General features: G+C 30.3%; 1 protein-coding gene across 2 annotated transcripts in view; it reads left to right on the top strand.

Moving 5' to 3' along the window:
- LOC108569986 (glutamate receptor 1-like) overlaps window positions 1-16,389 on the top strand; it is a gene marked incomplete at its 5' end in the record, with an annotated part of 31,530 nt that overhangs the window by 12,880 nt on the left and 2,261 nt on the right. The window contains 10 exon segments of one of the 2 annotated variants that reach the window (XM_017931787.1): window positions 1,310-1,681; window positions 1,995-2,216; window positions 5,621-5,741; window positions 5,901-5,995; window positions 8,955-9,343; window positions 9,468-9,666; window positions 13,569-13,813; window positions 13,926-14,031; window positions 14,164-14,376; window positions 15,225-15,262. In XM_017931787.1, coding sequence (XP_017787276.1) covers window positions 1,310-1,681; window positions 1,995-2,216; window positions 5,621-5,741; window positions 5,901-5,995; window positions 8,955-9,343; window positions 9,468-9,666; window positions 13,569-13,813; window positions 13,926-14,031; window positions 14,164-14,376; window positions 15,225-15,227 — 1,965 coding nt within the window. 2 annotated transcript variants of the gene reach the window in all.

Raw genomic sequence — 16,389 nt, 5'->3', positions numbered from 1 at the left:
GATAAATAGAATACATCGTTAGATGCTCAGGAATATCAATTCAATGATCCAAAATTGTTGTGTATATCTGATACAGTCTTCATAACAATAGCGATTCACAGAGCTTTCACTGATTATACTACTTTATTACGTTTACGTTTACAAATGACTTATAGCTCGGAATAAAATTTATTACATGCTTTGGATGACTACTTTATGTTTTTAGATATGATATTGCATTTTTTTTAAATATATAAACCAACAAAACTTGGTATCGTTCATTTATATAATGAGACAAAATCAGATGTGGAAGTACTTGATAAAAAATGTGCATTTGGCACAACTTAATGAACGTATTCCTATATCCAAAAGAACGAGTTTTTTTTGGTCTAAACTAGAGCGACAAGAAAATAACAACATTTTGTTACATATGCAAAATACCATTTTGTTCTACTTACTCAAAAAATGCCCAGAATCTTTTGAGAAATAAAATCATGATAAATTCATAAAATAATAGGTATAAATCTGTGTATGTTGTAAAAATTAATAATTTGTTCTTTTTTTAAATATTTTTACATACAGGTCATTTTGACCCATACGTGCACTTACGGATAGGTACGGGTTAAATTCTCCTATTTATATGAAAAGAAAAAATATAATTAATATAATAAATATTTTTATTATTCTAATTTATATAAAACAAAAGGAAGTGAGAATTCTTAACGATATACCGATAATTTAAAGTAAGCAAGTGAGCAAGTAAACGAATAATGTTAAGATAGTAATCATAGCAGCGGTTTAACAAGCACTACTTTCGTTTAATTTTTATACTTTTATTACTTTCTTTCTGCTTGTACTAATGCTTTATGTCTGAAAACTCATTTAAATATTTACAAAATTAATCAAAATTGTATTACTTGTTGTTTTTTTTACCCTGGGTGTTGTTGTTTCTTGGCTGGAGAAACTAGAAAAAAAAGTGTCCCCAAGCTTTATAAATAATTGTTACGCCCTAAAACCCCGACGGCATTCACAAGCGTATTATAAAAATTGCGTTGTTTTTTTTTTACTGTTGATATAATGTCCGCATAGTCATTAAAATGGCTCCGTTCTTTATATGTAAAAATCACGCAACCTAGAAATATAATCGGAAAGCATTATCATTAAAGAAATATTATGCAGATTTTTTTTTCATTTATATATATATTTTTGTTTTATCGTAAACATACTTAGCAATAAACTAGTAGTGCAGTTACTGGTAATCGATATGCCTTTCTGGGGATTAAAGCTTTTATGGATATACGTTTTTCTTTTCTGTTTTTCTCCTTTGTAGGTAATGGATGATAGATGGGAGAGCGAAGTAATTGAATATGGGGCAATCAACATAACCGGCTTTCGGATCGTCGATTCGAGCAGGAAACACGTCAAAGACTTCTTGGAGGGCTGGAAAAGGCTTGACCCGCTGACGTCTCAAGGAGCAGGCAAGGAGAGCGTCAGTGCCCAAGCGGCACTAATGTACGATGCGGTCTTTGTACTAGTCGAGGCTTTTAATAAATTGCTGAGGAAGAAGCCAGACGTGTTCAGGAACAACATGAGACGAGGACAGATCTTCAATAATGGCAGTAAAGGATTGGATTGCAACGCGTCTGGCGGCTGGGTGTCTCCATGGGAACACGGCGATAAAATCTCCAGATTCTTGAGAAAGGTACAAAACAAAAGCACACACAGAGAAAGAGAATTACTATCATGTCCCATTAAAATGATAATAAAAAAAACTGAAAATAAAAAGCGCATGGGAGAAACGTATAAACCGAATGTACTCGCATTTATTTCTCTGCCTCCCCCCTAAAATCTCGCGTTTTTAGTATGATGGATAACCTTGATCTCCTTTTTATTGCGTGAATTCGTAATCTGCATTACTACCCTACTGAAAAAAAAGTTATCATATCCCGTTACTTGTTACGAGGTCCTAAAAATGAACCGCTTCATCTTTTTCTTCTTATTTTTTTTTCATCCAGGTCGAGCTTGAGGGGATTACAGGCGAGATCCGATTTAGTGACGATGGCAGAAGGCAGAACTACACTTTGCATGTTGTCGAAATGACTGTTAACAGTGCCATGGTTAAAGTTGCGGAATGGAGCGATGAGACAGGATTCACGCCAGTTGCGGCTAAATACGTCCGCCTTAAGCCTACTGCACACATTGAAAGGAACAGGACTTACATTGTCACAACAATTGTGGTAAGTCATTTGTCACACTATTGAGCTCTACAATTTCGCAGATAATCCAACAAAGACAATTCACATTTACAAAACATTATTAAATTAGAATTTGCTATTTTGTCAAAAGGATCCATACATTTTGTAAATTACAATTCGCATAATATATATATATATTTATATATTTCAATAAAAATGAACAATAAACATATTTATAGCAAGAACAAACAATTATAGATTTACATATACAAACAAAATGTGTGTTATAAAAAAAATAAATTTAACACTATAAAAAAGAAAAATTAACAATCCAATTATTAATTAATTAAATGAGGGCACAATATAATATTTGAAATAATTAATTTGAAATATTTCGAATTATATTTTATTATTTCACAAATGAAATATTTACTATAAATAATTATAATAATAAACACACCGAAATATTTGCCAAATTTTATTTCAATTAAATGGACAAAAAATCATGAACAAAAAGTGTTGACACAATTTTATATATTTATTGAATTAAACCTAATATTTATAAAAAAATAATAAATAATAATAATCAGATAAATAGACAAAAAGGTGGCTTAAAGATTTAGGTCGCAATTATTGCGGTTAAAAATATTCATAGAATAAAATATTCAAGTTGAATTGACAATTGAAAAATCTTGATTGTAGAACTTCGATCATTAAAGTCGTGCGTCTGAACCGTACTCTTCGAGGAATTAAGAAAATAGTTTGTTAGAAATTTTCTTTTTCGATTGTTCATATTTTGATCATAATTTTTTGAAATAAAAAATGTGAATAACAGATTTATTAACTCAACGATTATTATTTTTCTAATTATTTCAATTGTATTTAAATATTTTATTCCTTAGTTTCAACAGTGGCTTTATTCATGTGTTTTGTAGAATTATGTGAATTCAATATTACTTTTAATACATAACTAATAAATAATTTGTTTCATTTATAATCGTTTCATTATGCAGTTTTGTATTTGTTGGAAAGCACTCAATCATATTAATTGAATCGAAATCTTTATAACTAATTCCTCGAAAATGTCTACAACACTTTTCGTTACTTCAGCTAATTAAACTATATTTTTATATTCTTAATTCAAAAATGGATTATCGTAAAACCCTATTCGAGGGATTTGGTTAAATTTACATAATTTAGTGATTTTTTTACCGTTTCACTTCCTGCTGATTCAATCACTATAAAAAATAATCCAATTTCTATTTTATTGCCATTCTCTTAAATACTAATTAAAAGTTATAACCATTACAATAAACGATCATAAAATCAAGCAGTTATTACTTCAATTTTAAATGCAAATCGTTTTTCGAACTAGAGATCATTTCAATTTGCGTTTGAAAAAAGGATTCCGTATGATAATCGTAGTCAAATAATACAAAACATATCAAAAAATAGGGGCAAAAAATCAGTAGTTATTTTATTCATAAAATTCACTAACATATTTTTGTTTAATTAAAATATATAAAATTATAATATATTTAATTATCCATAATGTTTCCAGTCTTGTAGATTTTCATAATTCAATGTAATAAATTAATATTCGTGAATGTTTCTTCTAATTTATAAAGGAGACATATAACAAGGTGTGTTCTTGGCTAATGGTTATAATGTTATTACACTTTTTAATGACCATATCGTGTGTCTATTTGAGTTTCTATTTATAAGAAAATATAAAGCTACAAAAAAAAATCCAACTAAGTTCAGTCACAGCAAATGAAAAAAAAAATATCTATATTTTGCTCATTTATGTTTTATTTTAATAATCAACATTATTTTTATGACTCTTCTTTTAGATGTAGTATGGATAAATTTAACACACAATAAATTCAAATATTTATAAATAAATCAAAAGAAATTTTATTTAAACATATGAATAAAAGGAGATAAATATAAAAATAATAATTTGTTTATAGGTAACAATTACTATAATCTTTAACCATTCACTTGGGTTAATAAATATGAGTATTCTTACATTACAAAATATTATTTTAGAAAACAGAAAAAATAAATGTAGAAAACATTGAATATATTTATTCTAACAATTTGATCGTCTTGAAATTATTGCAAAAACATGAATTAGATAATTTTAAGTAATTTTTTGTTTGAGTAATGAAATTCTAAAGCAGACAAATGTTGAGCTGCGCCGAACTTTCGCCGCAACTATTAAGGAATCCATTTAAATACGATTCAGGAACTTTAGAACCCTGCAGCATGCTAATACTACATTAGATCGATGTAGTATGAGGCAAAGCCTATCACTACTCTAATGAGGCATTCACATGATGCTTGTCCTTAAACCGAATTTTAATCAGTCACAATGGTACAACAATAAAATATTTATTAAATAAATCATACAATTAATTTCAGTAATTATTTCATTAATTTCAATTCTATTCAAAGTAGTTACTATGTATTTACATGTTTTCTAAATAAATGTACGGACAAAATTAAAGCATTTTATATTAAATTAGACTAATATGAATCATGGAAAGCTAAAATTACTTTATGGATTTTGACTTACAGATTCCTAAATTTTCTACTGTTTTTTTTTTATTTCTTTAAATATTTAACATAAGTTGAGTCAAATTTATCTACCATCATATAAAATAAGTATAAAAATGAGAAAGTTTTCGATTAAGGTAAAGTACGTTTTTATTGTTATACAATCTTTCATATTTATTATGAAATATAATTTGACTTAATTACTTAGAATACCTTTCAATATAATTTTCACGTATTTATTGGTATATTTACAGAAATTCTTCACGGCTGTTGAAATATATGAAGTTGTTCAATAAGATGTACGAGAACGATCACTACTTGGTCTATTGGCCGTATGTTTATATATGTTTATATATTTTGAATTCTATTGAGAATAGTCAGTACAGAACCTAAACTATCTTGTAAATTTCTTCATATTTGTACTAATCAATTACAGATTTTATTTTTATTTTTCTGAAGAACACATTGTTGACGTGCCAAAGATGAGAAAATTGACATAATTTCTATAACAAAGAATTTTGGATGAAAATGTATTGTTTTTTTTAACCGTCCATAAAACTAAATCTATCTATATTGTGAATGGTTGTTACTACTAAGTTTAAGTAACAATTCATAATTCATACAAAAACATCTTTAAACATTGCATTATTAAATATTATTTTCTAAATTTAATGAAACTTATCATCTTTTATATTGTTTGGATTCTTATATCAGAAATGTGGTAAAATACGAACTTAGCAGCAGATTGCGTCTGACAGAGCTCCTCATAAATATATAGTGTCCATGAAAAAAGTGCATTTGTGGCGAAAAGTATATAACCGATTTATATACACTTGACTGTTGATTATGAAGTTGGCTCACATCTATGTTTTATATTGTTTTAGGAGGAGCCTTATATAATGGTGCGCATCCCTGAGCCGGGCGAAATTCTCGTTGGAAATGATCGCTTCGAGGGTTACTGCAAGGATTTGTCCGAATTGATTTCGAAGAAGCTCGGAATAAACTGTGAGTAATTCATCAAACGCGCGCGATTGCAGATTAATCCCAGTAATACTGCCTCCATTCCTCTTCATTCCCATTATCCCCTACGCTTCTCTTCTTTTATCCTGCGTCTACATTTTTTTGTTCTTCGCATATACCTATCTATAACTTACGTATTACCAGATGAGATCCGGATTGTGAAGGATGGAACTTACGGCGCTGAAAATCACGAGGTGAAAGGCGGATGGGACGGCATGGTTGGAGAGTTGGTTCGCCAAGTGAGTTCAGTTTATAATTGTAATTTGTAAATCAATAGACCACTCGGTCTCCCCTAGTCTAACGTATGTGTGTGTGTATCTATGTATGTGCACTTTATAGAAACTGCTTGAGTATCGGACCCTTGACTCCTCGTTTCGGACCTTCATTGGCTCCACAACTTGTCTGCAGCACGTAATTAATAAGATAGCCTCCAATAATACCACTTTACATATTGACATTTATGCAATTCTGTTGACCTTTGCAACACACTTACATCGATCAGACGGTAATTCACTTTGCTGCACTATAAACTAAATATCGTTTAGTCTAAAATAATCATTCTAACCGCCTTCGATACACGATTCTCCAATAGAAAAAAATACAAATTATTATGTAAATATAGAACATCTCATACATATGATGTGCTTATAAAAAATTGCTGTGAAACAAATACTATAGACAATAAGTTTTTAACCAACTTAAATAATTATATTATAGAATAAATAATATATTCTTATGATATTTAACTTTCAGAATTTAAATTAAGTAATTGCAACAGTAAAAAGCAACATTTTCATTCACAACAATAATTACAATAAAACAAAAAAAATCGACTGCAAAGACCTATTGACCATAAGTTGGTATAAATATTAACATGAAACATTTGGAATAAATAATTATAAATTAAAAAAATGTTAGCTGGACTAAAGTGTATATTTTACTCTAACAAAATAGTAAATTTAAAGATAAATTCAATATCTGAAAATAAAAACTACTATTTTGCTGATATGCTTCAGTAATGGTGAGAAAAAACGATTCACTATTAGATTAACTAATATTATAATTTACGAAATGTTCTTTAGATTTTGGTCTTCTTTTTATAAATATAGAATGGGGCCAGTAATTAAAAACATATATTTTGTAAAGTCGCGTAACTTCAAATTTGAATTTCGGGGCCCCACGCCATTTCAAGGAGAAACAACCTTAACTGGTGCTTAGGGCTAGCCACAAGGCAATAGAGATCAGTTAAGTAGAGTATACATTTTCAGAATTGAGGACCACTTCCTATAGCTCCGAGGCCCCCAGATTGCAGGTCCGGTGCATTGTTGCTCACTGCGGGGCCCACTAACCTACTGACTAAAGTCTTCCTACTTCAAAATATATAATATATTTCCTTAAAAGTGAAATCGAAATACATATGTTGATATAAAATTCCATTGGAATTATTATAAATATTATTATAAATTTGAGAAATAATAGAAATAAAAAAATAGAAATATAAAGTAAATTTTCTAAAAAAAAACTTTCTTGTTTTATAAAAATATATAAAGCTATTGAAAATAAGCTATCTTTCTACATTGTAGAATCTACAATAATGAAGTACCTTTTTCCTTTCATTTTGTATTAACTGTAAATATATATTTTACAGTATGTTGATGTTACAGTACATATAAATATACTTAAATAATAAAATAACATAAATAGCAAATATTTTAGAATATCTACATAGAAATCTATTTTATTCCCTTAATTATTTTAAATTTGTCGGCATGACGCGATTTGTAACAGCTCGGTCTTGATTAGAATCGATTTTTTCAATCAACTCTAGAACTTCATTAATTACTTGAAATATTTAAGTATGAATCGAAGTAACTTGAGGTGACGCAATCCGGAATAAATTAATAATAAAAATAAACAAAATCTATTGTACAACAACATACTAAGAGCTATTGACCGTAGTCTACATAACTTATTCAAACGCAATATAATATAATTTAATTAATAATAAATGGAAACTTAAGTTATTGAAATAGTAGTTTTTTAGGAAAAGGTATTTTTTTACATAAATAATGTTTCATGTGTACATTATGTGTTATTTCTCGTAATAAATATTTTGTGTGTATGTGCATTACGGAACAATATTTCACTAGTTATAAATTATATAAATATAAATCACTAGATGAAATCTATTTTTTAACTGAAAAGTGCTTGTCCGAGTTAATGATGATACATTGTGTACTGTAGAGAATAATATAATTAAGATGTCGAATTATTGTCCGCATCGCATAACTTTCAAGTAATAAAATGTTCGCAATGGGTATAAAAAGTACATAAACATAAAGCAAAGGCCATTTGAAGAATAGCATAATCTTTTCCGCTAGAAAACCCTCCAGGGTTCAACTGGGGTATCTCCGAAGCAAGGGTCTTATCAAAATTGTTACTCTATGGAAATATGAAATAAGCATTATAAGGAGTTACATTTTTTACATAATAAATAAAATCTTTCTACATATTTTATCCATATTTTTATGAAATTTATATGAAATCTCTACTTTTATTTTATTTATGAACTTAATACTAAATAAAATGTTTATAAAATTTGATATAACTAGGATAATATTTGGTTTATTATTTCTAATTTAGCTTGTTCTTTGTTTTGATCTTCATCTAAAAATAATAAGAAAATAATGCAGCAATACTTAGTATAGTTCAGGTAATAGGTTCCACCAATAAAACCTTATAAAAATAAACTGCACAAAAAGATACATGTGTGTATAGAAGGAATGGATAATTTCGTACTCTTTTACATACTTAAGATACAATTATATCAGTTGGACTGCATTGAGCATTCATATTATGTATTTGATTAAGATGTCATCTACTTCTTTCCATTTGTGGATAAAAATAAATAAAATGTTAAGGTACGAAGGCGATATATATGTTAGTAGAAATGACGAGTACGTTGATGCGAACAAATAGATGAGTATGTAATATAAAGTCATAAATTAGTGCATTTAAAATTGATTTCGTTATCCGATTAACGTACTTTTGTTTATGCATTCTATAAAGTAAAGTATTATAATCATTTTGTATAACAATTTCAAAAGTGATCCAAATATAGTTAGTTAACTTAAATGGTTTCATTCGAAGTTATTGAATGATGTATTAATATTTGTTGTAATGATTTGTTTTGTTTAGGAGGCGGATTTAGCGATAGCACCCATGACGATAACGTCGGAGCGTGAGCGAGTCATCGACTTCAGCAAGCCCTTCATGTCCCTAGGTATATCCATTATGATAAAGAAGCCTGTGAAACAGAAGCCGGGCGTTTTCAGTTTCTTGAACCCGTTGTCCCGCGAAATTTGGGTGAGCGTGATATTCAGTTACATAGGGGTGAGCATCGTCCTCTTCATCGTCTCGAGATTCTCCCCGTACGAATGGAGGCTGCTCCATCTCACAGGCGAGCACAGAGATCCATCTGGTCAGCACGGACCCCACAATTCCATGGCAAACGATTTCAGCATGTTAAATTCATTGTGGTTCGCACTAGGAGCCTTCATGCAACAGGGGTGCGATATATCGCCCAGGTAAAACAAACTCCTTCTACATATATGTTTTCTCTCAGTTTCTCTCTCTCTTTCTCTTCTGCCGTGTTATATGAAGCGATTTACTTTTTGATATAAAATTCATGCTTTCCACCATCTGTGGCAGGTCAATCTCCGGCCGCATAGTCGGCTCCGTTTGGTGGTTTTTCACGCTCATCCTTATTTCATCCTACACGGCAAATCTCGCTGCATTTCTTACCGTCGAGCGAATGGTCGCTCCGATAAATTCACCAGAGGATCTCGTCTCGCAAACCGAGGTTCAATACGGAACGCTTTATCACGGAGCCACCTGGGACTTTTTCAGGGTAAGTACAATATGTAATCCTATTATTATCCATTTCAACTCTGAACTTTTAAACTAAACCAGACATCGGCAACATACACACATAGAGCAATAAAAAAGTTCCTGCAGCGAACACAAACCACCGAATTAGTGGTCATTTACATAATGACGATAATAAATTTCATTTTTACATTGAACCAAATGAATCGCCCATGTCTCCGTCATAAAGAGCTCTAATGTCATTTGATATTAAACACTTATAATGCATCACACCCAAAAAAATATGTTATTATTATTCAGTTTACAGTCAACGCTCAAGTAACGTTCATTCTTTAAACGTACACATGAACATACAATAATATTATTAAAAGTCTGCAGCATTGTTCAATTCAGATTGAGATAATATAAGTTTTATTTTAATACGACTCGTTTAAGCAATAAATAAAAAATAATTATATTATGCTATAAAAATAGCACTTCTTATAACATTAAAAAAAAAACTTATAACTCCACTTCAGAAATAGAATTAGTTTAGTAAGTTAAAATTTATTTATTTATTGCAGTAAATGTTTAAATTATTATGTATATATTTACTGTGTCATATATAAAATGTCGAAGAACATCAGTTTTTCAATTGTTAAAATAAATAAATAATTTAATAATAATTATATTTTTGTTTATATATTTAAACAATCGCGGGTGCAATACATCACCAATAGCAGGAAGGTTGCCACCTTCCGAACAACGGTGTGACAATCCGAAGATTAAAGCATTTCAAACACTTTGATTTTCAGAAATAAATTAAATGGTTGCTGGACCATTCATATGTTATATTGGAATTTGTTTATTAAAAAATACTATTACAACAGTACATTAAATAGTTTAAATTATTAACTGTACAAAATGCATTTAAAGCTAAAAATAAAATATGCATTGTAATTCATTTCACGTTATGTATACAAACCTTTTTTTTTTGTCTCTTACAACCAGCCTCTCTATGTTTGTTTTATCAGTTGTCTGAAACATCCACATTCGGAAACAAATTTATTCTTTTCCCTTCGTCCGTGTCAGTAGGCAGGTACATGTATTATACGGTTTATGCATTACATTTAGTGTCCGGAACGGGGCTTGGTGCTGAGAACGTTTTCAAATAAACGAAGCTATAGTGGAAATCGATAACCACGTATAGCCGATGCTCGATACACAACGAACTGAAAACCTGTCGAAGGTCTAGGATTTTAAATATTTCATTTACTGTTGTGGCGTAAATATATACGAGCCGTGGAAATGAAATTCAGCGGAAAACACATACGAAAATTTGTCAAAATGCTTTTGTTTTACATACCGCTTATTCTTTATATTGATGGTTTTAAAAGTAAAGGGAGAGAGAATCCAATATTTACTTGTATATATGTAAGGTGATCTTCGAAACCTTTCAGAGATAACAGCATGCAAAAAAAGGATATTGTTAGGTATAAATCTGAATTGACATACATTTTGCTGTTCAAATATCTGAAAAATTATATTGTCTATATAATTAAATTCATTTAAAAAATTAGACATTTTCCCACTAACATAAATTTAATAATGTTGTAGTTCTTAAAAACGAAAAATTCGAATATTTAAAGAATAATATAATTATGTGTTACTAATTACAAAAATAACTTGCATAGTTCGGGTTCCGGTAATATACCGCACTATTTGAAACCGTACTAATCAAGCACTATAAATCTATAACAATAAACAGCACAAAAATAGACTTCATTGTTTACAGAAAATAATAATTTTGTGTGATATTTTTTAAATGTATTTTTATTTCCTGAACTAAAATTTAGTTTGATTAGAAATTTTCAAAACATACTACAGTGATTCCGTACTATGCGAGGTATTGCTATACTTTAATTATATATGTTATTAAAACTATTTAAAATAATAATAGTATTAAAATTTCAAATTACTTTTGTTATAATCTAAGTTTAATTTAAACTTAAAATCAGTGCTTAGTTAACGTACATAGAGTGAATATAAATTGCCCTACACTAAACTTAAGTGTAATAAGTCAATGCATGAATTTACGGTTTTTATACGTAAATATTTTTTGATTCACATGAACTACTCAACGTTTATTCAGAAATTTAAACCGCATTTAACTAAGCCGCACTAAAATAAACTAACCTATATAGAGGGAAAAGATCGATCATTTAATTATCAAAAAAATGTTTATTTTTAATATTTTATTTGTTTGGAAATTTGTAAACTGGACTATTATAAATTTAGACTGATCGAAGCCGGTCTATGCGAGGTACTGCAGTACGAGTTTTATTAAGAAAAGAAACAGATAACACCGCAACATGATTGAAATAAGTCAAATACTGAAAATGAATGCTTCGTATAAATGCCAGGTTCGGCTGAGCTGTAAGTTCTTACGGTTATTAATAAATAAGTATGTATTATCGAACGTAGGTTAAGTGAGAGCTGACTACAGATAATAATTAGTTGTCAATACAAGTTTATGATAACAGTAGCTACCGCTATTATCCTGTAATTAGTTAGAAGACTTACATAATAAATCTTTAAAAACATGTTTGTAATAAATTATCAACTCCAAATGACTATATTTTTAATAATCTCACAAACAAACATGTGTATTGTTGCAGACATTCCTTTTTAAGTAATAAAAATATTGTTAATAAAAATAGTATGATTAATTAAATTTTATATCTTTGTAAAGAAAGTAAAATGATAAATACAAATTAGACATTACTTTTTGACATAATGAAAACTGAATACAATAATGACATAATCAATGGAGATTAATGATTGATTACCCAAATTAATGAATGAGATATTTTGATGGAACGTTTATGGAGTAGCGAAATTAGAAGGAATGAATATCTTTCAAAACTGTTATAAAATATATGTCAAATTAAATCGAATTTTTAACCCAATTGTATATAAATTATCTATATGTAGTAATAACACATGATAAAGTAATAAAATATATATTTATTCTATATATCCATACATATTTTAAACTAGTATTAATAATATACATTCATAAATTATTCAAAATGTATAAATAAATTAAACGATTGAAAAGCACAATGCATGTTTACTTTTATATTGACTATTTGTTCCGATAATATTCAGTATGAATGACATTTCATTACGTTTGCGGAATTTCAGTAATTTTGCGTAATTACAGTTTAATTAAAGTTAATAAGTAATTAATTATTGTGTTTGGTTGCATTAATTTGAAATTTAATTAAATATAATATTTGTCATGTGCAGTGTTTATTACAGAATGTACTCACAATTTGGTTTGAGGCAATTTTAAAAATTAAAATAACTATAAATTTACATTAAAATTATATGTATCTGAAAAAGCATTGACGGATTCCTCACTATGAGAGGTAGTATTGTATATATTATTTTGAAATATCAACCATGCAAAAAGAGATGTGTAGTAGTTATTATTAACCAACTTTATGATTTAACTTTAGAAAATAATCAATGTTTCATAAAAAAAAACAGAATTAAACAAAACTGGCATTCAGTAATTAGTACTTGTATTTTTTTGTTTTGATACAAAATGTATGGAAGCTACAAGCCAGTTTTTGAAGTCCTATGATGATATGCACGCCACATACAGTTGTCTCTTTATTTGCATAAGAATTCTATTTGCATACACGAAAGCGAATATTTAAAAAGGGGAAGACTTTTCTTCCCCATATTTTTTTTTGTTTGCGGCTGACAATTCATCTCCTTGAAGGGAGAAGATGGCGCGAAGAGGGAACAACAAAAGTTGGCCCTAATTATTTCCGCATTCGAAGTGGATGCCTCTTTACCGCTACTCCTCGTCCTTCATCCACCCTTTCCATTGCATAAAATATTTGACTTTCTAATTACTAATTATATTTCCAGCGGTCGCAAATAACGCTCTACTCGAAAATGTGGGAATACATGAATTCCCGTAAAACGGTGTTCGTGCAGTCGTACAACGAGGGCATTAGGCGAGTTCGCACATCGAAAGGAAAATACGCTCTGCTCATAGAATCCCCGAAGAATGATTACATAAATGAGCGCGAGCCCTGCGACACGATGAAAGTAGGTAGGAATTTGGATGCGAAAGGGTTCGGCGTCGCGACGCCTCTCGGATCCCCGCTAAGGTACGTCATTACGTAACGTGCAAATCACCAATTCTGTTTCCTCTTTCTCTTTTTTGTTTGTTTGTTTCTCTATCTCTCTCTCTCTTTGCTTCGTTTCGTTCGAATCGTTTAGGGACGCCGTGAATCTCGCGGTGTTAAACTTGAAGGAGAACGGGGAGCTGACGAAGCTGATGAACAAATGGTGGTTCGATAGGACCGAATGCAAACGCGATAAACAGGTATTGAAATTAAATTCAATTTAAGTTTGCCATTTGCGAATTCCATTGTAATTTCTCTCACGTTTCTCTTTTTTGTGTGTTTTCTTCCCTTCTGCTTTGTTCTGTTTTCGTTTTGTGCGCGCCTATCTGCAGGACGCTTCGAGGAACGAGCTGTCCCTTAGTAACGTCGCCGGAATTTTCTACATCCTGATCGGAGGGCTTTTGATCGCGCTCGCAGTGGCCCTCATTGAATTCTGCTACAAGTCCCATACGGAGGCAACAAGGGCGAAGATTCCTCTGAGTGATGCCATGAAAGCCAAGGCTCGTCTCACAATCGGCGTCGGACGAGACATCGATAATGGAAGGGTAATGTTCTAAAATCATTCATCCGTTCATCCATCACATATCTGACAATACGAGAAACCTCATTAAAACTAGTAAAAAGCAGCTTGCAAAGCAAATAATATTATATATAATATACAGACTTCCAAACATTGAAGATACCATTCGTGTTGTCGTTCGCCCACACTTATTTTTCTCTTTATTCTTGATAGCATTAAATCATCCGTATGATTCATCCATCTTTTTCAATTCAAAGAATCTTTTCAGCTTTTAGCTCGCTTCCTTTGAGTAGACGTCCATATCACTCGCCTAGTTTCTTTTGCGAAAACCCCCAACCCCCAATTCATAAATTCTTTGTGCGCGTCACTTTCCAGACTTCCGCTCCTCAATCTTGCAATATTTTGTTTGGGTTCGCGCACTTGATTCTAAATTACTAAAGCATTTTCTAAAGTAATCTACTTTAAATTCATCTATCTAAGCAATTATAACTTTTCCCATTTATAACAACTAACAAAAATATTTTTCAAAATTCATTAGTTTCATACCGAACTAATTTGACTTATAGTTTTTACCATCAACTATATAATCAATATAACCTATTAAAGGTTTTAAAGACTTGACACTTTACTAAATCATCTTTGCTTAATTTTGCACAATATTACTGTAGAAGCCAATAAAATATGGTTGATGATTTGATTACTTTCTCTTGTCATATGAATGTCATTATTGTAAATCCATTGGATAATGATTTGTCTCGTCACATATAAACAAACTAAAAACGTTGCATTTCCCATCCAATATTATTTTTTGTTGTTGTGTTTGTGTTATTCCATTTATTTTCTGACTATTTTATAATTGATTTGTGTCATCAGTGATATGGGGCCCTGGGTTCTAGCTGACATTGACGAAGGTGGGTCAACCAAAAAATCGACACACCCATCAGCACATTTTTATGTATCAGCACCATAAAATTCCCTGTATATAAATACATCTATATGTGTGTATATATATATAAATATAACATTAAAATCGGGCCCTTCATTCCCATGAAAGAGTATTAAAATTTTACTGTTATTTCACGTTCCACGCTTCATGCAAAATACATATGGATACTAATTAAAAGTCTACTTTTATTAGCGCTTGTATATATCGACTTCATAATTATATCAGTAAATGTGCAATATAAAAGTTTCCACGTTCTCTGGATTATCTTTCATTATTATGATTATCATTACGATTTGTTCTGTGTTACATTATTATTTTTTTGGATATTGCGATTATTCGCGCACCGAAATACGAAGCGGTTCCGGCTTCTGAACGGAAGCCATCCCCTATCTCCACTACGACTACTGCAGTGCCATCCCCTTTGTATTAACGCTAATCTACGAACAGAAAAAATGGCTCTGCGAGAGAAAGGGCGGTCCATTAAAAATAATAAATGGAAAATTTCACTTCCAATTTCATATCCAATTACGCCAGGTTTTAAACTTTGAAATGCGCAAAGCGGAGAAAGAAATCGTAGTCCACCTTTTTTTTGTTAGTCGCTTTACCTGGCACGAATAACCACGGGAGGGTTTTAAGCGCTTCCAGCTTTAAGCCTGATTTGTATTAGATGACACGACACGACATTGTCATTTGATTAAATGACTCTGTGTATAGTAGAACTTTAATGATGTTAGTTTTAGTGTCAAGCTCTTTGCTAACTACTATGTTTATACATGTAATTCTGAATATATGTTTTACATCTTCATAATATACGTTTTCATTTTATAACATCAATATACACAATTATTTATTGAGTTTGTAAAGCATGAAAACAGTGTTAATTTAAAGGTCAATTCTATATTCAGAATATAGGTGTATTTTCCAACAATAATGATTTGTAAACGTTCTACTCGATGGAGTAGGAAATAAATAGTACATCATTATTTTGATGTCATGCAAGTTACCATATTTATATACGTACAGCAATAGTGCGGCTTCGATCAGTGCGTATTTATTAGGGAACAGTTAAAATTTTTCAAAATAAACCATTTT

This window comes from Nicrophorus vespilloides, unplaced genomic scaffold (assembly GCF_001412225.1).
Source record: "Nicrophorus vespilloides isolate i.1.1-1 unplaced genomic scaffold, Nicve_v1.0, whole genome shotgun sequence".
Taxonomy (NCBI): domain Eukaryota; kingdom Metazoa; phylum Arthropoda; class Insecta; order Coleoptera; family Silphidae; genus Nicrophorus; species Nicrophorus vespilloides.
Note: the sequence above shows the minus strand (reverse complement) of the source record. Positions and strands in the feature narration are given on the sequence as shown.